The sequence below is a fragment of the Eufriesea mexicana genome, unplaced genomic scaffold (assembly GCF_001483705.2).
Source record: "Eufriesea mexicana isolate 0111107269 unplaced genomic scaffold, ASM148370v2 scaffold265, whole genome shotgun sequence".
Taxonomy (NCBI): Eukaryota; Metazoa; Arthropoda; class Insecta; order Hymenoptera; family Apidae; genus Eufriesea; species Eufriesea mexicana.
In genome coordinates, this window is record NW_016908444.1 from 1732135 (window position 1) to 1755587 (window position 23453).

The window sequence follows — 23453 nt, forward strand, 5'->3', positions numbered from 1 at the left end:
TTAAATTATTTATTCCTTTTATTCGACATTCACTTTCTGACGATTAATAATTCCATTAATAAATAGCAAAGTTGAAAGTGTTCTCTAGCTTTCTTATTAAGAAAAAAGATATCAATGCTGGAAGATTATCTATACTACTGCCGAGTAAGTAAGCTGCAATAAGTAGTTTATATTAGAAACTGACATCAAATTTAAGAAAAAGATAAACACTTTGAAATCTATTGTTGTTTATTTTATTAATGCATCAAATGTAATTAATTAAAAAAATTTGTTTGTAAGCTTATATGAATTTGATACCACGAATATATTACTAACGAACAGACAAAGAATTGTAAAGTATCTTCTCTTCTAATTTCACCAATGGTGGATATCATAATCATGTAAAGAAATTTTTTAATAATTTCACTTATTCTTGGTGAAATTTGATGTTTGCTATTCGTCTATTGGCGAATCATTTTTAAAACAGAAAAGTCCTGCAACTGAATTTGTGTAAAAGGCACTGTAATTTTCATAATGTATGTTACAAGTCTGCAATGTATATGTATGCCCACTATAACACTGTATATATAATATGTAAATAAGAAATTTAATATGATCAGTTAACAAAGATCGAGACAACAGAGATACATCGTGACTGCGTAATCATTTCTGTAACAAGTATGCATGTATTGGTAAGGAATAAACTTTTTACTTAATACGAATATTCGTTTCATTATGTGTAGTAAATATAATAGAATTACAATTCAGACAAATGTAAGAAACTTAAAAAAAAAAAGAAATGATTTATTAAACTTTCCGTTTTTCTTTATATACAATTCTTTAATCGAATTTTGCTTATAATATAATTTAATTCCTCTCACTTGTATTATCGATCACCGTTTCCTTTTTTCTTACTCTTTTTTCGTGGCGCTTCTGTTTGCTGTTCTTTCTTTGGTCTCTTCTGACCGGTCCTTAATCCCATAGCTGCGAATTCCTCAGCATCAATGCAGGTCACATTGTTACCAGTGTCATGTTTCTTACCCTTTTTGCCATTTTTCGTTCCTTGATTATTTAAAAATTCCCCATTATTCCCAGGTGCCTGATAACTACGACATTAACATCGTCGATATCAACAACATCGTATAACTTTATTATTCAAATTATTATCTATTATTATTAATTTATTACCCAGGTTCTGATGTATCCGTTATTTCCTTTGCAAGAAAAATATGTATTTCCGGTACGTGGCGAATGTCTATATCTACGTTCACATCGGCTTCATTTTTCGCTTTAGATTTTTCCGACCTTTAAAGATACGTATAACTCAATTAGAAAGAAACTAATGTCTTTCATATTATGCAACTTACTCTACGTAACGTAACTTGGTGATTTGGTGAAGACCTTCGTGTTTCCTCTTGAAAAGTTCCGCGCAGGAAATGGCTTTACCAATACCATGGCCTGCCGCGGTCCAAACCACGCTATTATAATTCTCGAATTCTTTTAACGCGTATCCAAGAACATTTCTGATTTTCGTCCCGCTTTTTACCTAAAATTCTGCAATTGAATAATACGGAAATAAGGTGAATACCAACGCTCCGCAAACATTTCGCAACTTACTCGCATCAAAAGGAACTTTTCTGGTAAATTCGGTATGGGAATCCCCGAATCCGTGGGCTCGGACGGCAAATTCTTCGTCCATTTATTTTTCTTCTTCAACTTCGATCTACCCATCTGAAAGAAGATCGTTTCTCGATAAATTATCGTACGAAGACTTGACGAAATTTCTGTATAAAAAAATATTTGTCAAACGCAGTTCCGATTTTCTAATGACTTTCCCGGTCTTAAAGAGGACTATATAGGGAAGTACAACCATGAAAGAGCGAGAAGACCACGTCTCTCTGCCAGTAGGTCATGAGTTCGCAGGCATTGCTTCTTCGGCGTGCCACGCTTGGAACCATTCATGGAACTTGGAACGACCGAGTACAGTCTTGCACATAAACCACCCCCGGTCTTATCTTCCCCCATAGAAGAATGTTTAAACGTCTACAATTCCATCGAGTCGTTGAACTTGAACTTTGTCTTCAACAAACTCTATTACACTTTATTTCATGGATTATTAATTTATTCTCATAAAATTCTATTTACCCCTCGCGGAATACTTAAATATTAATACACCATTTATCGAACAATAAACATCATTTTCTTTTTAATTTACCCACGATCGAAGTGGGTGGATGGAGGAGGAACTGTTTATTCTTCAAATCGATTCTCCCCACAAAGCGAAGGATAAAAATTTATTTTAAGTGTAAAGAGTTAAGTATGGATTAACCGCACTGGTATTAAAATTCAGAAAAATTCAAAAAAATTCAACAGGTGGAATTAAGCATCTTAATTAAAGAGGGTTAATGGCAGGTATCACGTTTCGAGTGAAAAATGACGATCGGCATGCAAATGTAGATTCGGTGTAGCGAATAATCGAGGAAATTGAAGCCATCGTTAAAAACACATCGAAATATTCGAATTTATTCTCAAGTATTCGAGCCTTTGCCACCCGATAACGAGACCTCGCGATATCAATCGGCGATAACTCGTGGCTGGACAATTAATATCAATCACCCCTGATGAAAGTGGGACGGCCCTGGAAAGTTCGCGTTCGATATAATTTCCGGAATTCCTTGGCGAACTTGGAAAAAGCATCGACGGTCTGGGGACCCTGTATGGAAAGCCCCATCAATATTTTCCAATCAGCATTCGATTGCACGGTACATCCCTACTCTCTCAGGCTGGTTCGTACTCGGGGATAGCCACGGGGGTGTAAGGGGTCGCAGTGTAGGCGTATATGGTGGTGGTATGCGGCATAGCCGGCATAGCGCCGCGACGCCCCGACGCCATATTGCATTATTAAGCACCCCTGTCAGTCTCCATCCCCTGCATTCCAGCATTATGAACGTTTTTATCCCTAAAGGGCGTCGTTTTGCCTATTCGAAACGAAACTAGATGACCCGCTGCTGGCTACCGCCCGGTTCATTGCGCTATTTCGTACGGGGGAAGTCCCCTGGTCCCACGTCCGCGCGACCACCCCTATGGAAATCATGCCGGTGCACGTACCGGAGGAATTCGTTAGCCAGACAGTGACACTTCGTCTGATCGATTTCGATTAAACATTTAGCCGGCGACTTCCTTGAAAGTACCGCTAGTTCCGCATTCGCGACGCTAGAAATCATTATTTGGCCTATATCTGCTTCTAGTGGTTACGCTACGTTGGTTCACGTTGGTGTTCGTGGATAGGTAGTCGCGATCATAGTTAGTTACGTCGTGATCATAGCTACGTCGCGATCATAGTTACGACGTTTTCATATTTCCGCGAATGGCTCGCGACGTTGTTCGAAGGTGGAAGAACGAAACGGACCGATTGAAACGGTTAAAAAGGAAATGATCGACCGATCAATCATTCGTAGACGCGAAACGTCCATGTTGGTGAACCAGTTACGAACGTTATTTCTTCGCGGTCGGTGGTTTTTGCGATTCGATCCGGTGTTTTGCGCGAGCAACGAAAGAATCTAATTTCGAACCGACGACCGATGGCTGTGTGATCCTTAATGTGGTTGGCGGGTCCCGTAAAAACGCCCGGGGAGGGAAAGGTCAAGGAGTTGGACCACTTTCGGTGCACCAGCATCACCTCGACTTTTGAGAGGGACATTCTGCATCTGACACCTTTTTAACGATGCCTACGCGCTCTTTTCCCATCGTAATAAACCATCGCGCGATGCTAGAAGCCCGGCTTCCAATTTATTCGAGTGGCCAACCCTTCTATGGTGAAGACGCTCCACGATCTCATCGCGAATGAACGAATCGCCACCCGTTTCGAGAAGTTTTCCTCCGTCAAACGGGAGGGAAACTCCTGTTCCAGCCATTCCCTCCAACGATTCTATGAATATTTCCGAGTCGATCAACCTCTACGGAATGAAATTTCCCCTCGCGGAAAGCTCCATCCCTCTCTCCGCGTGTAACCTCTCACGAATTCGAGCAACCTCTCGATCATGTATATTTTAACGAAGTCCGTGCTCGTTAGAACTCGCCGTTCTACCAAAAAGAAGGAGCGACGTGACTGAGGGCGAGTGTCACAGATGTGACCATGAATTATGAAGTCTACACCGCTCTCTGGAATCGTTTACGAGATATCGTCTAGCTTATTGTCACTTCGGCACACCTGTTCTCGGACTTTATTCCCTTTTATCCTGTCTCATCGAGAGCACGTGTCACCCTCGCGTAAGTCTCTGCTAGATTGAACGACGAGTGACATCGTCCCAGATCGAAAGGCATAGACGAACTTCCAAAGAAGCCGATTAGTTGCTGTCTCGTCACTCTAGACTGGTAGCAGCTGCCGAAGTCTGTAACGAGCAGTAAACATGATCCCACTGCCTGGACGAAGAAGAGGCGGTACCCTTGCGTGTCTGTTTCGATCGTCTCCTTGACGGAAATTGTGTCTGGAGCCCATACAGAGATCCACCCATCTCTCCCGCTCGTCCTTTCGAGGATCCGCGAAGAAGATCCCACCAAAGGACGCGTTTGCGCAGGAGTCGAAGAATCCTGGATCCTCGATATATCCGCGCTGGTTAGGGGAACTGGGGATTGTTCAGCCGTGGCTCATTCAACGTGCACCGGTTGGACCCTTCGATCTCTGCCGTCGTTAGCAACAGGTAGGACGTCTTCCGCGTGGGGACCACGAAATTCCGACAGAGTCTCGCGAGAAAGAGTTGTGAGAGAAAGTGAAACTGAAAGAGAATCTAGACAGCTTTAAAAATATCAGGATAGTTTCGGAAATTCTCAACAGAAAAAGTGTCTGTGCTGGAGATAGATCGAGTACCTTTGTACTATAGATTCACCGATTTTCCGTTGTTTCGTGACAAGTATATCGTGACAGACTTTGTCACTGAATTAGATATAATACAACAAAGGGGAGAGGGTGAAATTCGTGGATGAAATTCGTGAAAATCGTGAGGTTAAACGAGATCACGTTTCATGTGAAGGTATTCGAGAGCGGAACGGATCGTCATGGATATTCAAGAGTTTCGTGTGCGTGGCAAGGAGATGGTGGAGTACATCTGCGAGTTCATGAGTAATATTCACAATCGGAGAGTGACGCCGGACGTTGGTCCCGGATATTTGAGACCCCTGCTACCCTCCGAGGCACCGCAACAACCTGAGCCTTGGGAAGACATCATGAGAGACGTCGAGTTGAAGATCATGCCCGGAGTAAGTGGAGAGATCGTCAATTGCGTTCCTCGCAATTTCGACGATTAGCCTACCTAAAACCAATTAGATTTATTACAAAGAGAACGTTTTTGTAGATCACTCATTGGCAACATCCACGGTTTCACGCGTACTTCCCAGCTGGAAATTCCTTCCCATCGATACTCGGTGACATGTTGTCGGATGCGATAGGGTGCATCGGATTTTCATGGGTGAGCTTGACGATCTTTTCCGGCGAGATCGCGTGCCCGAGAGTGCTAAAGCAGCGTTGATACACGAATTCAATTTTCTCGGGAAGATTAGGGTGGGAAAATTGGTCCGAGACTCGAGGGATTGATCATTGTTTGCACGATCATCTGTGTATTTTGACATCTTATTTGTTCTAGGCGGCCAGTCCAGCCTGCACGGAGCTGGAGACGATAGTCTGCGACTGGTTCGGTAATTCAATATTATCTCGCTAAATATCGGTTGAATATATATTAAATATTATGGGACGAGTCATCAGTACGATAAATTTCAGGCAAAGCCATTGGTTTGCCGACGGACTTCCTCTATTTTAGCTCGGGTAGCAAAGGAGGAGGTGTAATACAAGTAATATCTCAAACTGTCGAGGAGTTCGTGACATTGCGCGGAATTAATGGCGTTGAATATATTTCAGGGCTCAGCTTCGGAGTGTATCTTGGTGTGTATGCTGGCAGCGAGGGCTCAAGCGATTGCCAGGCTGAAGGAGTCGCCAGCTCACGCACACCTGGACGAAACTGCTCTTCTAGGCAAGTTGATGGCCTACTGCAGTCGCGAAAGTCACAGTTGCGTGGAGAAGGATGCCATGATCTGCTTCGTGAAGCTGAGAATCTTGGAACCCGACGAGAAGAGCGTTCTTCGTGGCGAAACTTTGCGTCAAGTATGAATTTTCTCGCGTCAGAGGTGATTTATTCTTCCTTCGTGACTGTCCGCTTTTCCGACAGGCAATCGAGGCGGACACGGCCGAGGGTTACATCCCCTTCTTCGTCTCTACCACCCTAGGCACGACTGCTTGTTGTTCCTTCGACAATCTCAAAGAAATCGGGCCAGTTTGTAAAAAATATCCAGGCGTAAGACGATCGATATCTTTGGAACAACATCGTCGCGTACCTTCAGTCTCAACAATTTTGCGATCATCCTCGACAGGTGTGGTTGCACGTCGATGCAGCGTATGCCGGAAACTCTTTCATCTGTCCGGAACTGAAGTACCTGATGGCTGGTATCGAGTACGCGGATTCCTTCAACACCAACACGAACAAGTTCCTATTGACGAACTTCGACTGTTCTTGCCTCTGGGTTCGAGACAGATTCAAGCTGACCGGCGCGCTCGTCGTCGATCCTCTTTATCTCCAGCACACTCACGCGGATACCGCCATCGATTACAGGTAGTATCGATTTCATCGACTTCGTTTAGCGTTACTTAACGTTGTTTATCTCATTAAAAAGCTAACCATCGTCTCGCCGTTCCAATTTCCGCAGACACTGGAGCATACCTCTGAGCAGACGATTTCGATCGTTGAAGCTCTGGTTCGTGATGAGAAGCTACGGGATATCCGGTTTGCAGGCCTACATTCGCAATCATATCCAACTGGCTAAAAGATTCGAGGCGTTGGTTAGGAAGGATGCGAGATTCGAACTTTGTAACGAAGTTGTGGTGAGCGATTGTTCGCTGTAGCAACGGCGTATGCTCTCGGATGAAGTCATTGTTGTTACGTTTGATCGTTTCAGTTGGGCCTGGTTTGTTTCCGGGCAAAAGGCACCGACAAGCTGAATCAAAAGCTACTGAGCACCATCAACGACTCCGGAAAGCTGCACATGGTGCCGGCAAGAGTGAATCAACGGTTCACGATTCGATTCGCGCTTGCTGCACCGAATGCCACCGCCTCTGACGTTGGTGAGCTATATCTCCTTTGATAATGCCAATTTTCAACGTCTACGTTCCTCAACCTCTGTTTTTGTTATAGACATAGCTTGGAGTATCATAACGGATTATCTAGCCGAATTATTAGAGTCCAAGGTGAGCGAGATATCTCGACTGGAAGAATTTCATTCCTCTTCTGTAACATTCTCAGCTGGCATACGTGTCTTGCTCCTTTTTCGATTATAGGATGTCATGGACGAATTGGCAGATATTCGCGAGAAGAAGAGGAAAGCCACTTTGGAGCAGAGGAGGTCCTTCTTCGTGCGCATGGTGTCCGATCCTGCGATCCAACCCGGCTTCACCAAGACTCCGAACAGGACGGGAGCGAAACTGGACACTCAAGCAACGATCGGTGGCATTGGTTCCAATCCTCATACCGCCACGTAAGGCTTGGCTGCACATGAATTACAGAAATTTAGTAAAATCACTGATCTAGTATGTCCGATGTTAGACGTTCCTGGATATCGTGGCCACTGGCATACTTGATGCAGGCAAAGGATGCTGCGGATACCAGCGAATTATCTCTCAGGTATTTACGAAATACCCTCGAAATCGTTGCGCCTACTTCTTTAACTTTTTCTGCCAAACCAAGATATATTTCATTTAAAAGATGCTGGCTTCGTATCTTGTTGAGCGTTTCAGAAAATATCCTTTGAATCTCTTCACAGCTCACCCTTGTTGTTCTTAAAATAGTATATTTTTCAGTGATAACCTCTGTATCAAAGCGATCGAGTGAACTGCATGTGATCTAAGTAGCCTCATAGACGTCTCGATAAAAGCTATGCATCTTCCGTAGCTTTCCACCTCTACACTAAAACAATCAGCAAACATGTATAATTCCATCTCCAATAATTTACACTAGCATAGAAATAGGATAGAATTTTCACCTTATTTCTTGCGCACCATTATCTCGAGGCTTCGCTGTTGTCTCATAGTCGTCACGTTCCACATCGATTTCCTTGAAAATACATTTTCCAGGGGTGCACCAAATTTTTAGTCCATATTTCCGAAATGTCCATCAAGGTGCCTCGTTCGTGGATAAGTGATATAATCGTTGGCACGAGAATGGGGTATTAATTGAAGCGACGTTTGCAGATTTCGCCACCTGGACACCATGGTACGGCTGAAAGCGAGCGGTACCGGAAGTCGTCGCGGCAGCAGCAATGGCTGCAGCCCGGATCCATCGCCATCAGCATCGCCGTCCCGTGGAAGATCGCCGAACGGCAGGGCGTAAAACCTTCCACGATTGTCCATTGTCTTTTTCTAAAGTTTCTCCAGGTGCGTCGACGGAAGCGACCTCTCGATCGTCCGGACGATGCACGAATACTGCCGACGAGATCGATGAAAGGGAGTTTAGAAGTTAGCGAAGAAATCGTATGTATAGGATTCTCCTAAAGTTGTCCCAAAATTTTCCTAAAATTGCTCAGCAACGAACGACGGGAGAAAATGTCCGAAGACGCGGTCGAAATCGATCGACGACCCCGTTTGATCGTGGCATCATTCCTCGTCGCCTGTTTCGTTAGTCACCCCCCGGAACTGTGTGTGTAGTAGCTGCAAGTTTCGCGTTCTCTCGGTTCGACCGAAGGAAGCGCTCGATAAATATAAGTACATCTTCTTTACTTGCTTATCGATCTGTTTATATAAGTGTGCTCTCTTTGGATCGCGACGGAATCGTGTACCACGTGGAACACGCTACATGTGTAACATATTACTCTACACGATATACCTACATGTATGATATATATATATATAAAGCGTGCATACGTCGATATATTAAAAAGATTTCAGAAGTACAGAACGGAGTTCCAATTACCCACCATCATCTCGAAACGTAATCGTTTCCTGTCCACCGGGATATCCGTAAATTGGGGAGATCAGGGGAAGGGGTGGGATAAAAACATGAAACGGAAACTCGTGTTGCCGTAGGAATATCGAAAAAAAAAAAAGGTCATAAAGAATCGTTCGTTACACGATCGAAAAGGTTGGGGTCACGAGGGTGAGCGATGCACCTGGACCGCCGGTTTGCCTATCGTTTCCCTCTCTGTCGCCCTTTCATAAGCATCCCTGTGACATTTATTCAATTTCGTTTCGATTTCGTTTTTGTGAAACTCGTGTACGCGAACTGCGACTCGTAATAAAAACGGAAAAGTCACCAGGTGAATACGTGATCGCCGATTTCCGCGGCAAGGGATGCGCGAAAACGCGCGATCGTAACAGGCTGATGAGGGTAGGGGTAGTTGTCGATAACGTTGATCATTGCCAGAAAGTTGGTAGTCGAACGTGCACCCGATTAATATCACCCCTTGTGTAGGATGTTGCGAATGAACGGAGATCAAAGGCTGATTTCCCTTATCGATATCGAAAAATAAATGAAAATTCCAGCCAACGCACCGCGACGATGCTGCTTTCGTCGTTCGAGGGGTTCAACGTTTAGGAGTTTTAATCAACCACGCAGACGGTGGATCAGATATACTTCCTCGTTCCTAATTTCACATTCGAACTTTCGATCGTTTAATTGGATTAACCGGAAAGATAATTTGCTAGCTGCCCGAATGTCGCGTACAGTGGTTTCTTCATCGACAACTCGGCTATCGAGAGTCGACAGGGAAATGCACAGTGGTCAGCTGGAAAAAAGGTGATCGGTGGTGGGATTAATTAATTCGAACTGGGTGGCAATCGTTCGTGCACCCTCGATCGAGAATCCAATTCGAAAACGTCGGACACGAGGAGATCATGCGTGAAGGTGGCGACGAGAGAGAAAATGGTGTTCGCCATGTGTCTGCCTGTGTGTGTTACAAAGATTGAGCGGTGACCTGTCACCGCTTCTACGGGGTGTTGTAAATGTAGGTGAAGAGTAAACGTCTATTTATAAACGGGGGAGGAGGGGGTGAGTTTACTCCCCGTGCATCATCGACAACATGCTGGCTTATTCAAGCAGCGACCCCCTCGATACATCACCATTGATGTCGACCACCCTTCTTACGAATTTCGTTCAGATTTTCGGCATCGATCTCTCGACATCTTCCGCGGGGGTGGAAACCGAATTTTTGACCACCAAACTCGCGCTCTGGAGATGATCGAGGATAAAAAAATGACATAGATTTCGACCAAACTTTTCATCCTTTTTAAGAAAATATAATAATTATTCGTCGTGGTCGAAACGTTTTGGATAAGTTGCTTTATAAGTAAATTTTTTTACACGTAAAAAGGCACTGATCCAACGCGGATATTTTTATAGAAGATTCGTGTAATGGTAAAAAGTTTGAAAGTTATGCTTGCATGGGAAAAATGCGAATGGATATATTTAAGAAAGAGAATGAATTATCGCGTCACACGTGGGAGCGAAAAGATACTAAATTTAGTTAGACTGACGGAAATGTGACCAATTTAGAGGGTTGGCGGAAAGTTTGGAAGGGGGTGTGATGCGTTTTTGAGGTGCCATTTGCGTAACAAGCGTTACAGTAGGCGCCAGTGTCGCAATCCAGAATGAAGCTTAGATAAATTAATAATTTTCACGATCCCCGAAGCTCCGCCTTAATTTTATCTGCGTGAGGCAGGGATGTACGAAGAGGAGGCGCGCATAAAACTGACCGGCGCTATGGCAGGTGCCACCAGTCTCAGTTCCAACGCGGGACAAACTTGTTACACGTTTCCTTCGAAGTGGAGTCGCTTTTTGAGAGCGTTACACGACGATTTACTAGTATAGAATCCTCTTAACGAGTACTCGAACGATCGGCAAGTGATAAATCGTTGAAGTGGATCGGTTTTTCATTCGGTAATTAAAGAGAATGAAGTGAGTGAAACAAACTGAAGCTCTAGAAGTAGTTCGAGAAAGAGAACCCAACGAATTCTGTACGATTTGAATAAAATTAAATAAGATTAAGTAAAAAATAAAAAGAAAAAGAATAAAACAAAGAGAACATTGAAAAAGGTATTTCATCCCAGGTATCTCTTTACGAATGACGTTTATTTCGTCTGTAATCCCGATAAATGGCGCTGAAAAATGTCACGATCACGTACACACGCTAGCCGAGAACGTGCTTAATCAAACATGAGTTTCATTGGGACGCACTAGTCCGTCTCTCCTTCGAATTGCAATTCCAGCCGGCAATTATCATGAACATCGATGAGTTTCAAGTACGCGGCAAGGAGATGATCGAGTACATTTGCGAGTATCTCCGCACACTGGAAGGCAAAAGAGTGACGGCGAACGTGGATCCAGGCTACCTAAGACCTCTGTTGCCCAAAGAAGCGCCAGCGAAGGGAGAATCATGGGATTCCATAATGAGGGATGTCAACAGCAAAATAATGCCCGGGGTGAGTGTCAGCTATGGGCTCGATTATCGATCCCATTGATTCCGACCTCTTTCGACGTTAATAATATTCGCGAATACGAAAACATAGGAGAAACTAGGGAAAACTAGTCGAACGTGAACTGACACGTTCCACTATCGCGAAATTAGCCCATTTCGTTTATTCCTCTTTTCCCAATTAAACCATCGCGAATACTCGTTTCCTCAAAGACCAACCTCGATCACTGAGAGAACGCTGATGCTTTACAGATCACACACTGGCAACATCCACGTTTCCACGCCTACTTTCCAGCGGGAAACTCGTTCCCCTCGATCCTCGGGGACATGCTGTCGGACGCAATCGGCTGCATAGGTTTCTCTTGGGCAGCCAGCCCAGCCTGCACGGAACTGGAAACGATCGTTCTCGACTGGTACGCAAAAGCGATAGACCTTCCAACGGAGTTCCTGTCCGAGCACAAAAGCTCGAAGGGCGGTGGGGTGATACAAGGGTCTGCCTCCGAGTGTATTTTGGTCACCATGCTGGCGGCACGAACCCAAGCGATTCGAACCCTGAAGGAACAAGACCCGAACACCGAGGATTCGGCCTTTCTGCCACGACTGGTTGCCTATTGCTCCACAGAGGCTCACTCTTGCGTAGAGAAAGCGGCGATGATCAGTTTGGTGAAGCTTCGAGTTTTGGAACCGGATGAGAAAGGTTCTCTGCGAGGTAAACGACTGGAATCCGCGATTCGAGAAGATGTGGCGAACGGTTTGGTACCGTTCTTCGTCTCGACCACGCTCGGCACTACCGGATCATGTGCGTTCGATAATCTAGTCGAGATTGGACCAGTGTGCAAGATCTATCCTAACGTCTGGCTACATGTTGACGGTGCTTACGCTGGGAACGCGTTTATTTGCCCGGAAATGAGGCCCCTGATGACGGGTATCGAGAACGCGGATTCGTTCAACACGAATCCCAACAAGTGGTTGCTCGTCAACTTTGACTGTTCCTGTCTTTGGGTACGGGACCGAGTGAAACTCACGTCGGCACTCGTCGTCGATCCCCTGTATCTCCAGCATGCTAGATCTGGAGAGTCTATAGACTATCGCCATTGGGGAATACCTCTGAGCAGAAGATTCAGAGCGCTGAAGTTGTGGTTCGTGATGAGATCGTATGGGATTACGGGCTTACAGAAGTACATAAGGAACCATATTAGGCTAGCAAGACGATTCGAGACTCTGATGAGGAGGGATAAGAGATTCGAGATCACAAACGATGTGAGAGTAGGCCTGGTCTGCTTCAGATTGAAGGAGAGCGATGAAATAAACCAGGAACTATTGGCCAATATCAACGCCTCTGGCAGACTTCACATGATCCCAGCCAGAGTGATGGGCAAGTACATCCTGAGATTCTGCGTGATCAAAGAGAATGCTACAGATGACGATATAGATTATGCCGTGGACGTGATCGAGGAACACGCGACAGAGGTTATGCTAGCTCATTATGAGGGAACCGAAGACGAGTTCAGAGCTAAAGGACCAAAGAGTCCTGCAGCCTTGGACAAGAAGCTGGTGCGCAAGTTCAGCTTCACCAGGAGCGTCACCAGGGACGTTTACAAAAGATCCATCTCAAAGTCGAGTCTCCACGACGGTGCTACGCCCATCATGGTCGTTGACGATAACTCGCAGGTCGATACCATCGAGGAAGACGTTTTTTGCAACAGCAGGTAGACCGCACCTCAGCTCACGGTGCCCAAGAGGAGGGACCAGCTGCAATCGCTGCCGTGAGCTGCTGACGATGATGATCGGTGTAATGTTGTTTCAGGTTGTGACGATCCCGATGATGATTCCCAGATGATACGTGATTTATGTGATAGGAAAGCCCCTCGAAAGCGGCCATTCTCGTTTGGAATATCACAGATCCGTGAATATATCGTTGTTTTTTTAAGGAACGACCAATCTTGAACCCAAGATCAGTCTCCTTCGAGTTAAGTCGAGATGGAAATATTGTTCGATAAAATGGACTATGAGTATTTATCGAGATTGGTTTGAAATATCCAAATGTGTTTCCGATGCAGAGCATTGCACTGGCTATCGTTTGTGACATCGGTATACTTATACGAAGGTTTGTTGGAGACCTTCCTCGAGAAGTTGGCAAATCGTTTGGGAATTTGCTTTTCCACGCACGATTTTCTGTAACGTAAGTGCAACTGGAATTTATTTTCGTATTTAGACCACAACCAACCAAAGCAAGAGATTATACGCGTATGCTGACGAGAATGATTGTTCGCGTGAAAAGATTAAGATCGTACTAGTTTCGCAAATGAGAAACGGTATAGTAAAAGTGCCAGATGAATAGGAGAGAAATAATCGTACGTAGCATAAGCAATTTATCGATTCGTGTAACAATTCAGAACATATTAAAGAAGTTAATATGTAGCTAGACAGAGATAAGACTCACTGTTAAGTACATCGATTGTCTCTTAGGCTATCAATAGATATAGTACTAAATTATTTCATGAACGAATTATGTACGAATTATGATAGTTTCCGATTAGATTATCGCAAATTAGATACGAAATGAAGACCTAACGTTTACGGTTGGAATTTTGTCAATCGACACTAATCATAGTGTTAGATCATACACACGTACGTATTTACTTTGGATGTTTTACTCCTGGGAAGATCGATCCGAGTTGTCAGTCGCATTGATATTTCAGACCGTTTGGATTTTTATCCAGTACAATACAATATAGACTATAATAACTATTTATTTCGTATGTAAATTTAACGTAATAAAATTGAAGTTCGAAAAACGATAACTCCTTTCATTTAATTTTCATTGCATCAGAATTTTTCGATCACACTTTTAGTTTGTGAAAATCTATAACCTGTTGACCAAGCTGTAATTTATTAACTTTTAATTAGTAATAAGTAGGTCATGATAGCCAATTTCTATTAGTGAGAAATTATAAGATACCTGGCGGCAATGTTAGATGCAGACAGTAAATAAGCGATTAGAATCATAATTCTTAATTTAAATTGTAATTGTAGCTCGTTGAAATAAATGTGTTAACAGGTACCTAAACATGGGAAGAGGTATTCGATTAAAATGGTATCCTTACTTTTGAGAAATATAGCACATTTTTTATAAACATATTTTACATTTAATTTACATACAAAAATATAAATTATAATTATTTAACTGCTACATTTGTCCGCATTGAGATATTGTCACTGGAATTTTTGGTTTATTATTTGGTCCTGTAGGAACATTTTCCACTTTCCTCATAACTAGAAGTCCATCAATAACTCTTCCAAAGACAACATGTTTACCATCCAAGAAATTACACTTTGCACATGTGATAAAAAATTGGCAACCATTAGTGTCTTTACCACTGTTAGCCATGGATAACAATCCAGGTGAGTCGTGTTTTAATGTAAAATTTTCATCAGGAAAGGTTCCACCACCATAAATGCTTATGACTCCAGTACCATCACCATTTACAAAATCACCACCCTGGATCATGAAGTCCTTAATGACTCTATGAAATATGGCACCTTTGAAACCCAAAGGTACACCATCCTTTCTGTACTCTCCAGTGCAGAATTGTCGAAAATTCTCCGACGTTTTTGGACAAACGTCTTCAAAGAGTTCGAAAATCATTCGTCCGATCTCTGTAGTACCCACAGATACATCAAAAAATACCACCGGGTTATTTGGATTTCGAAGTTGAGCTTGAATTTGATTCCAAGTGGGCATATTTGTATGATTTAATTAAAAACTTTGAAAAGCTTTTTAGTCTTAATTTATTGTTTACCTCTACGTTATTAGTTTACTAACACGATGTAGCATCAACATAACCTCCTTAATTTAGGAATATTCACACTTTGATGTTTGAAGTTAAAAGATTCGTCTTCAAAATCGAATTTTCTTTAATTTAATGTGATAAAGATTAAATAAACTTCTTTTTGTATAGTATCATACACTTTTATCGCGTATTTTTTTATTTTTCGACAAACGTTCGATATATTACAAATATTTTTTGAACGCTGGGTTAGACTGAGTACAGATGCAATAGAAACATGTAATGCTAATTATAGGTTAGCATTCAAAAGTTTTAATTCAAACAAAACTTATAAAATTATCGAGGGTTATAATATGTTTCGAATTTTTATTGAAATATAATAAAAAAAAAGTGTTTATATAAATACTATCATATTTTATAACAAATAAAATAACGTGTATATATTTTTCTTGTATATTTAAAAAATTTTTTTAAATATTAATACTTACTTCTTTGTAGACTGCTTTTGAGATTTAGTACATAATTATTGAAATCACATAACACATTACGTAATAATACAAAATATAATTATAAATTACGATTGTTTACTTCACAAAATAACGCACACTTGTATTTTGTTCCGGCAACAACACGTGACAGACTAAGTTTATATTAGTAAAGCACGCGGTAATATAAATATGAAGGATAAAGGAAAAATTTGCACGTTTCGGTATTAAAGAAAAGTGCCTTAATATAAAATAAATGTAGAAAATAAAATGCACTTTATTTTCTTATTGCACCTCACATTCTACATTTTAAATGTCATTTGGCTCAATTATAATTTACGTGTCGTAAAATGATACGTAAATTTCAGACCAAATACTTCGCAAAACTGCATGAAAGCAGAACTATATAACTTTAAGATTGTTTTTTACGATATGTTTTTTTTTTAATCTTCAAGACAACCAGTAATGTGCTTTACATAATATATAAATCTGTATCTATATTTTATTTTAAAAGATGTACATTATTTCACCACATGTATACTGCATGACCTAAATGTGCAAAAGCATTTTGGAGAAACAAAAACAAATTAATTAAAAATGTATAAATATCATTGAAATTCCCTGTTTTTTTTTTCATCAGTGCATCTGTAAGACACATAGAAAATTGGTGCTTTACTACCACTATTGGAAACAATACTTAAATAGTTATATTTAGTATTTTTTTCTTTCAAGAACATAAGAAATGTTCAAACTTGTTATTTTCTACATAGCCACATTAATAGCATAATAATATCACAAACTGGGATAGTGATAAAGTAACAATAATTATATGTGAATTTTAACATGTTCCATTAACACATTTTTATCATTAAAATCTTCTCCACAAATGCCACAGACTAATTCCTCTCCATCATCACTTTCTTGTTGATGATAATGCACAACCTGTATTACAGCTGTTTGGGATGCTCCCTCTTGTATTAAGGATTCCTGTCTAACTTCACTGTGATCTTTCATATCTTGATTTTGCCTATTTGAATGATGAGTTACCATATCCATAGGTAAATCATTGTTACTTATTTGTGCAATTTGACTGGAAAAATTTTCATGACTCTGAGGATTTGGTAATGCTAGAACAGGTAATGATTCATTCTGTTTTGATATTAAATGTAAAGTATTAGTTTGTTTTGATGTTTGTATTAAATGCATTGTAGTTATTTCATTATGACTGGTTGTAGGGTGAAGTGCACTTCCTTGTTGCTCTGTAGAGACTATATGGGTTCTATTGTTCTGTTTATCTATAGCAATCATATTTAATGGATCTCTATGATCATGATTAGCTTGTGAAATATGCATATTTTCATCTTGTTTCTCATCAACTAATAGTTGTACATTTTCAGACTTAAGTTCAGATATTGCAATATAATTTTCATTACGTTTTTCTGTAGTAACTACAAGGAAAGTATTATTTTGTTTATCATCTAAAAGTTGTTGGTCATCTGATTTATCTGTTTTAGTAATAGATAAAAGGGCTTCAGTTTCTTCTGATTTAGGAATTATACGACTTCCAGTTTCCTGTTTTAACTGTAAACTTGTACTTGCACTTGTTTTTGTCTTTTTCTTAACTGGCTTGGTTTTCGGTGTATTATTATTTGTTTTAGCTTTTGCTTCTGCTATCATCTGGTCTGAATGTTTAACAATATGTGCACATAGTTCATCCCGATCTTGATTTAAAGCACCACATATGGGACACGAGAAAGGTGGTCCAGTTACTTCGGTTTCATTTTTTCCTGCTGCATGAACCCATCGAACATGTTCTCTCAGAACAACTTTTTGATTAAATGCTCTTGAACACAGAGGGCAAACATGAGGTCTTTCTCCTGTGTGAATACGTTCATGTTTCCTTAAAGTTCCACCATCTCTAAATGCTTTCCAACAAAATTTACAACCATATGGTCTCTCTCCAGTATGAGTTCTATGATGTATCAAATATCCCTGTCTTGATGAAAAAGTTTTGGAACATGTATCACAATGAAAATGTGCAGGACTTCCAGCATGTGTTCTACCATGTTCCCAGAGACCTTGACGCGATACAAAACTCTTACCACATTCTGAACAAGTAAATGGAGAATCACCAGGATGTGCTGATAATCTGTGTTCATCTAATTGATTTTGTTTTTCAAATTGAGATCCACATACCTCACAGGAATGTGTTTTTTTCCTATGAATCCATTGATGCCTGAACATTTTTTGTTTAGTAGTAAATTTTTTGCCACATTCAGAACATGCATGTTTACCCCATTTATTATTAGGTGTACCTTGTTCTACATTATTCTGCATTAATTTTTTTGCACAAGTTGTTTGATGAGTTGCTAAATGATTACCATCTTGAAACTGTTTATCACAATATTCACATTCAATTGGCATGTTCCAATTTTTAGATGCATGTATTTTTTCATGTGATACCAGTGCAGTTGCACGAGGAAAACTAATTCCACAATGTCTACAAGTATGTTTTGTACCATTTGTTTCAACTTCTACATAATTCTTCCTATTTTCACTATTATATGGTAAACTTTCAACTTTCACCATTGTATCAGTATTATTAAATGAGTTTATTGAAAGATTGTATTGTTGACTGACTTGATTATTTATATTATTTTGTTGGGTATATTCAAATTGTGTTACTTCCCCATTTGGCAATACAGTAAATTCATGTAAAGTATCTATCTTTTCTTCAGGATTGGATATTGTATTAACTGCTGACTGTTCATTCTGAAAATTATAAGATGGAACTGTCCATTGAACTGTATCGTAATTTTGTACAGTTTGTACAGATGAAGATGGCACTTGATTGTTTTGCGTTTCTGCCATATTTTCAGGCCATTTTCTGAATGTTTCCTCCGATTGTGACATGTTATTACCCTGTGATTGCATAATGGCACGTCCAGCAACATATGTATGAATTTTCATATGGTTAGATAAACTAGAAGGCCTCTGAAAATCTGCTCCACATATGGTGCACTTGTGAGGTCTTTCTACCTGATGTACTTGTAACATGTGACATCTTAAATTGTTTTTTGAACGAAACAAGTTACCACAAGTTCTGCAAGCATGTGGACGATCTACCTGATGACAAACTATATGATTATTTAAATCTATTTTTCTTTCAAATCTCTCTCCACAAGTAACACATGATAATTTATTGGCAGAACAAGTAGTATGATGCTTTGACATTTCAGCTTGCGTAAAAAGGTTCCCGCAATCTGAGCATGATACTTTTTTGTCCTCAAAACAAGGATACATGCCTCCAAGTTGTCGGAGAGCTTCCACAGCCATTGATTCATCATCTCCAGATGTGTATTGCTGTTGTTCTTCTTGTTTAATATATATAGGATATACTACACGATTTTCATCTTCCTCATCGGAATGTTCTGCTAAAATTTCAACTGCAACCTGTGCTTCTGCGATGCCAGAATTAACATCCGTAACAGATACTTCAGTGAGTCCTTCTTGAAGAACACATTCGTCTACTGGTTCACATATTTCTTCATGAGATATAATATTATCTTGCATACCATCATGTACCCCTGAGAGGGGAAATGTAACATATTGCTCATTTTCATGTGCTTCCATTATGTAGTATTTTCGCAAAATACTAACAAATAATAATAAATGAAATTTTTATGGACCTAGTTTCACCTCATGTCAAGTTAGGTACTGTCACCACTAATAACCAAGCGGTACTTATCAATGCGTATAAGCACATTAAAAACAATTATATTATTCACATTCCACTGTTACGATTATTTATGGAAATTATTATTAGAAAAATACAATGCAATTTTCTTTTGCACTGTAATTCAATATGATGTATTGTCAAATTTTACCTTTATTGATTACAAATGAAATTTATTTATTATAATTTTATAGTGTATAAGTTATCCGTGTAACTGTATGTTTAATAATATATTTTATAACCCGTGATATATTTGTTATGTAAATTTGTAAATTCACCATTCGAATGATGGTATAACAAGGTTATTTGCACAGGAGTGCAGCAAATCGTGCGCCACCTGAAGTTGACGGCGTTCTATGCGCAATGCCCAAGTTTCAATTTTTATATTTTAAAGAGGCCAATGAACCGTATTTACAAGTGTCTAAGAATCTATTCTAATCGAATATTGTACTTACCTGTTTATGATATGTTTACGTTGTTAGATGAATTCTCCATAAATAAGTACAATTTTTCTTGGGGAATAATCTCACACATGGAAATGAATCTCAATGTTATTAACGTTTCATTCGTACTTTATCAATCTGTAATCTGATTTAGGTGTATAAAATATGTATCTTTCAATTATATTTTTTTGCAAAAGTTATCTGTTTTTTACAAATTAAAGGTAATTTAAATAGATATTACATTACACTTTCGACTAAAAATTTAAAAGTATTTACAATGCAAAAATATATTTTTAACGCAGTGTTATAAAATTATTAATGTATAATGTGCAGCTAAATACTTTATAAATAAAACGATGAAAATTGACGTGAAATGATAAAGATAAATAGATATACATATATATTGTGTTTTTATCCGTATAAAAATCAACATTCATTTTGATAGAAACGGTTTGTAAGTCTAGTGTTAACAATATATAATAATTCAATTATCGTATGATTTAACATAGTGTATGTGCATATACACAATCAATTATAAAATAAAGATCGTCAGAAATTTGTGTCCCAGTCAGAAAGATCTACCGATATCGGGTCGTAATTAGGAGGATATTTATCAAAATTTCTCATATCAAGATGACTCTTTACCTGTAAACGAATCAGATAATAAGGTTAGTTACCAAGAATCTACGTTGGCGCTCTTTTATTTACCGTTGGTACAATAGGGGATGCCATTGTTTGAGTTCGTAATTCTTGCCAATTGAAATGATGGAACCATCTGAAATTAATTCAAGGAATAAATAAACAACGGTAACAAATACATTTTATAATTTCGTTAATAAGTACTTATGATTATAAATATCCTGAAAATCTTGTTGCAAATAACCGAGTCTTTCGATTGGATTATTTTGCAGTAAGGACTTGATAAAATTTTTTGCTGAGCTTTTTAAAGCAGGTGGCAGGTATGTATCATCGAATCCACGAACAATCTTGGTACATATCTCTATGTCATTTATGTCTTGAAAAGGTGTTCGATCCGTTAATACTTCATACGTAATAATTCCAAGTGCCCAATAATCGGTAGTCCTTTGACAATAAGAAATAAATTACTCGAATTGATCTAGAACTGACTAAAAATTTAATTGAACATAGAAATGCGTACTGATTATAATGTTTACTTTGAATCATTTCTGGAGCCAAATATTCTGGCGTACCCACAAAAGTATGTGTCTTGTAAGGACCGATAAGTTTAGTGAACCCGAAATCAGTCTGTAAAAGAATTTTAATCAATGAACGAATTTGTTGTTCGTTTAAATGCAAAGATAAAGAAACAATAGGAAAACTTGCAAGCTTAACATAGCCTCGACTATCGATTACGACATTCTCTGGTTTTAGGTCTCTGTAGATGATACCCAACGAATGAATATGCTGAAGGCCTTCTACGATACAAGCGACGATGAACCGACTCGTGGAATTGTCAAATTTACCATGTCTATGTAAGGCCGTTCTTAAATCTCCACCCAAACATACCTCCATTAAGAAGTAAAGATATCTTTTATCTTTGAAGGTCCTGTACAGTCTACAAAGAGTGTGGATTTCTTAGTTTAATACAAATATACCGCATCGTCATTGGAAGATAAATTTTGTTAAATTCTACGATTAATTATTAACATTTACAAACCTAGGAATCATAGGATCGAACTTTCCTTCTTCTTGGTTTTAAATTTCCTATTCTATATTTAAAAAAATTTGTTTTCGATTTACGGAGGTACTATTAACTTACCTGCAGATGAACGGTGAATTACACAGTTTCAAATTATTCTTCTCATTGAATATCATTTTTTGCAAACCACCTCTCGTGATCATGTACTTCGTCACCTTCTTTCTGGCAAAACTGACGTTAGGCATCGATTTTATAGTGACTAATTCCACTCTGCCATAACAACCGGTCCCAATTGTTCCTTCACACTCGATATCAGATAAGGATAGTTTCTTGAACTCATCGTCCCAATTATCCGGTTCGTTCTTTTTCTGATACTGCTGCCAATTCTTGTTCTTGATCAAATTCAGTTCGCCAAGATAGTTCAAAAAATCTCTAACATTAAAGACACGCTTCATTTATATGGGACTTGTGAGCAAGCTATTCGAAAAAGCTTTAAATGAATGACACGTTAAATTTACGTTTTCTTGATCGTATAACACTCTACGCCAGGTGGCATCGCAACAACGTTCACCTGTCGACGAGGTTTGTCAGAGTTGTACAGTGCTTTTTCACCGAAGTATTCACCCTTTTCGAGGACCGTCAGCTCCTCTTCTATACCGTTCGACTTATTTTTCGTGACCTTTACTCTGCCACCGTTTATAATATAGAACTTATTCCCTTCGTCCTCCTCTCGAATCACGTACGAATTCGCCGGGTAAAATTCCTTAAGTAATATGTAAAGTGCTTTTAATCTCAGTATCGTAATTTCAACCACGTTACACGTACCACCATTATCAGATCGCATATTTTCACGAGAACCTCTTCCGGAAAATCCTTGAATATTTCAATTCGACGAAGAATTTTCAAATTATACTCCAACATTTCCTCGTTAGTTTTCATCATTATCACCTGGAACGTGTTCCTGTCCAGCACCCAAACCTTCCCATTTGAGGTTGCTGAAGGAACAAACGAGTGTCTGGGTAGTTACAAGAAATTTTTATATTGAGATTCTAATCTGGAAGGTTTTAAGGATCATGTTAGTACCATCGACGGAACACAATCTTTTCGTATTGTACAACAAAGCAAACTCCCCGAAAGCGACACCGGACCCAAAACTTCCTTGATACGTTTTGCCCACGTAAATGTCGAACGTTCCCTCCTCTACGACGTACAGATGGCATCCTGTCACATTCGGTCACGATCAGTTCGCAACGACTAATATTTCGGCATTTTTCGAAATGACACTCACCGGTTTCACCTTCGTGGATGACTCGCGTGTCGAATTTCACGTCTTGCGGATACATCGCCGAGATGAGCTTCTCTATTCGCAATGCTTCGAAGTCACAGAGGAACTTGTTGTTCTGAATCGCGTTTCTGATCAGCTCCTGCGTTCTATAAGTTACATGAAACGTGAATTTATTGCAGCTGAAAGTGAGCAACGGATAGCTGAAAGTTGTTAGTTCACTTTGCGCCTTTCTTGTGCTCGACGATCCGTGGATCGGAGGAAACGTCCACCTCGCCAAGAACACCGTGTTTCCTGTGTTGGGACAGATTTCGATAATACGAGTCGGAGTCGCGTCGACGAGATTGATCGGCGTTGAGGTCTCTTTGGAAATGCTTGCCCAAGCACAGAAAATGCGTGAGAAACTGACACATGCACGTATCCAACCCCATCGTTTGATGAAATTTTAATGAAACCACTAATTCACTGAATGTAACGAATACGAGCTAAGCACAGGTTAATATTCTTTGCAGTTAGCCTTTGCTAAGGATATTGGCGAACAACTGGTATTATTGATAGTAATAGATTAGTAT

At 39.9% G+C, this 23453-nt stretch overlaps 6 protein-coding genes across 8 annotated transcripts; 2 read left to right on the forward strand and 4 right to left on the reverse strand.

Annotated features, from left to right (window-relative positions):
* Nucleotides 1-865: 865 nt before the first annotated feature.
* Rpp25 (ribonuclease P protein subunit Rpp25) lies at nt 866-15897 on the reverse strand. The gene is made up of 5 exons (XM_017911562.1): nt 15764-15897; nt 1597-1710; nt 1347-1525; nt 1168-1284; nt 866-1085 (listed from the first exon to the last, which is right to left on the reverse strand). The coding sequence occupies exons 2-5, from the start codon at nt 1708-1710 to the stop codon at nt 866-868; spliced, it is 630 nt and encodes a 209-aa protein (XP_017767051.1). The 5' UTR covers nt 15764-15897.
* LOC108555766 (aromatic-L-amino-acid decarboxylase) lies at nt 5024-8408 on the forward strand. 2 transcript variants are annotated; one of them, XM_017911560.1, is made up of 13 exons: nt 5024-5235; nt 5331-5444; nt 5619-5670; nt 5753-5823; nt 5891-6133; nt 6198-6323; nt 6400-6638; nt 6733-6907; nt 6982-7147; nt 7218-7270; nt 7361-7557; nt 7611-7703; nt 8270-8408. In XM_017911560.1, exons 1-13 carry the CDS (start codon nt 5035-5037, stop codon nt 8406-8408), a joined length of 1869 nt encoding a protein of 622 aa, XP_017767049.1. In that variant the 5' UTR covers nt 5024-5034. The 2 variants fall into 2 exon arrangements, with proteins under 2 accessions (XP_017767049.1, XP_017767050.1); XM_017911561.1 differs by having other exon boundaries at nt 7626-7703.
* LOC108555765 (tyrosine decarboxylase) lies at nt 11133-13262 on the forward strand. Its single transcript, XM_017911559.1, has 2 exons — nt 11133-11491; nt 11737-13262. The coding sequence occupies exons 1-2, from the start codon at nt 11291-11293 to the stop codon at nt 13195-13197; spliced, it is 1662 nt and encodes a 553-aa protein (XP_017767048.1). The 5' UTR covers nt 11133-11290; the 3' UTR covers nt 13198-13262.
* Nucleotides 14675-15388, reverse strand: LOC108555768 (peptidyl-prolyl cis-trans isomerase H). Its single transcript, XM_017911564.1, has one exon. The coding sequence runs from the start codon at nt 15227-15229 to the stop codon at nt 14675-14677; it is 555 nt and encodes a 184-aa protein (XP_017767053.1). The 5' UTR covers nt 15230-15388.
* Nucleotides 15898-16585: 688 nt separating the features above from the next.
* On the reverse strand, nt 16586-19393 carry LOC108555755 (zinc finger protein 595). The gene has a single exon (XM_017911549.1). It carries the CDS (start codon nt 19391-19393, stop codon nt 16586-16588), a length of 2808 nt encoding a protein of 935 aa, XP_017767038.1.
* A 1045-nt stretch (nt 19394-20438) lies between these two features.
* Nucleotides 20439-23408, reverse strand: LOC108555754 (cGMP-dependent protein kinase, isozyme 1). 2 transcript variants are annotated; one of them, XM_017911547.1, is made up of 11 exons: nt 23104-23408; nt 22888-23030; nt 22683-22820; nt 22425-22594; nt 22118-22362; nt 21720-22031; nt 21284-21515; nt 21099-21205; nt 20783-21022; nt 20648-20714; nt 20439-20584 (listed from the first exon to the last, which is right to left on the reverse strand). In XM_017911547.1, exons 1-11 carry the CDS (start codon nt 23310-23312, stop codon nt 20489-20491), a joined length of 1959 nt encoding a protein of 652 aa, XP_017767036.1. In that variant the 5' UTR covers nt 23313-23408; the 3' UTR covers nt 20439-20488. The 2 variants fall into 2 exon arrangements, with proteins under 2 accessions (XP_017767036.1, XP_017767037.1); XM_017911548.1 differs by lacking the exons at nt 20439-20584; nt 20648-20714 and having other exon boundaries at nt 20903-21022; nt 21115-21205.
* Between the last annotated feature and the right edge of the window lie 45 nt (nt 23409-23453).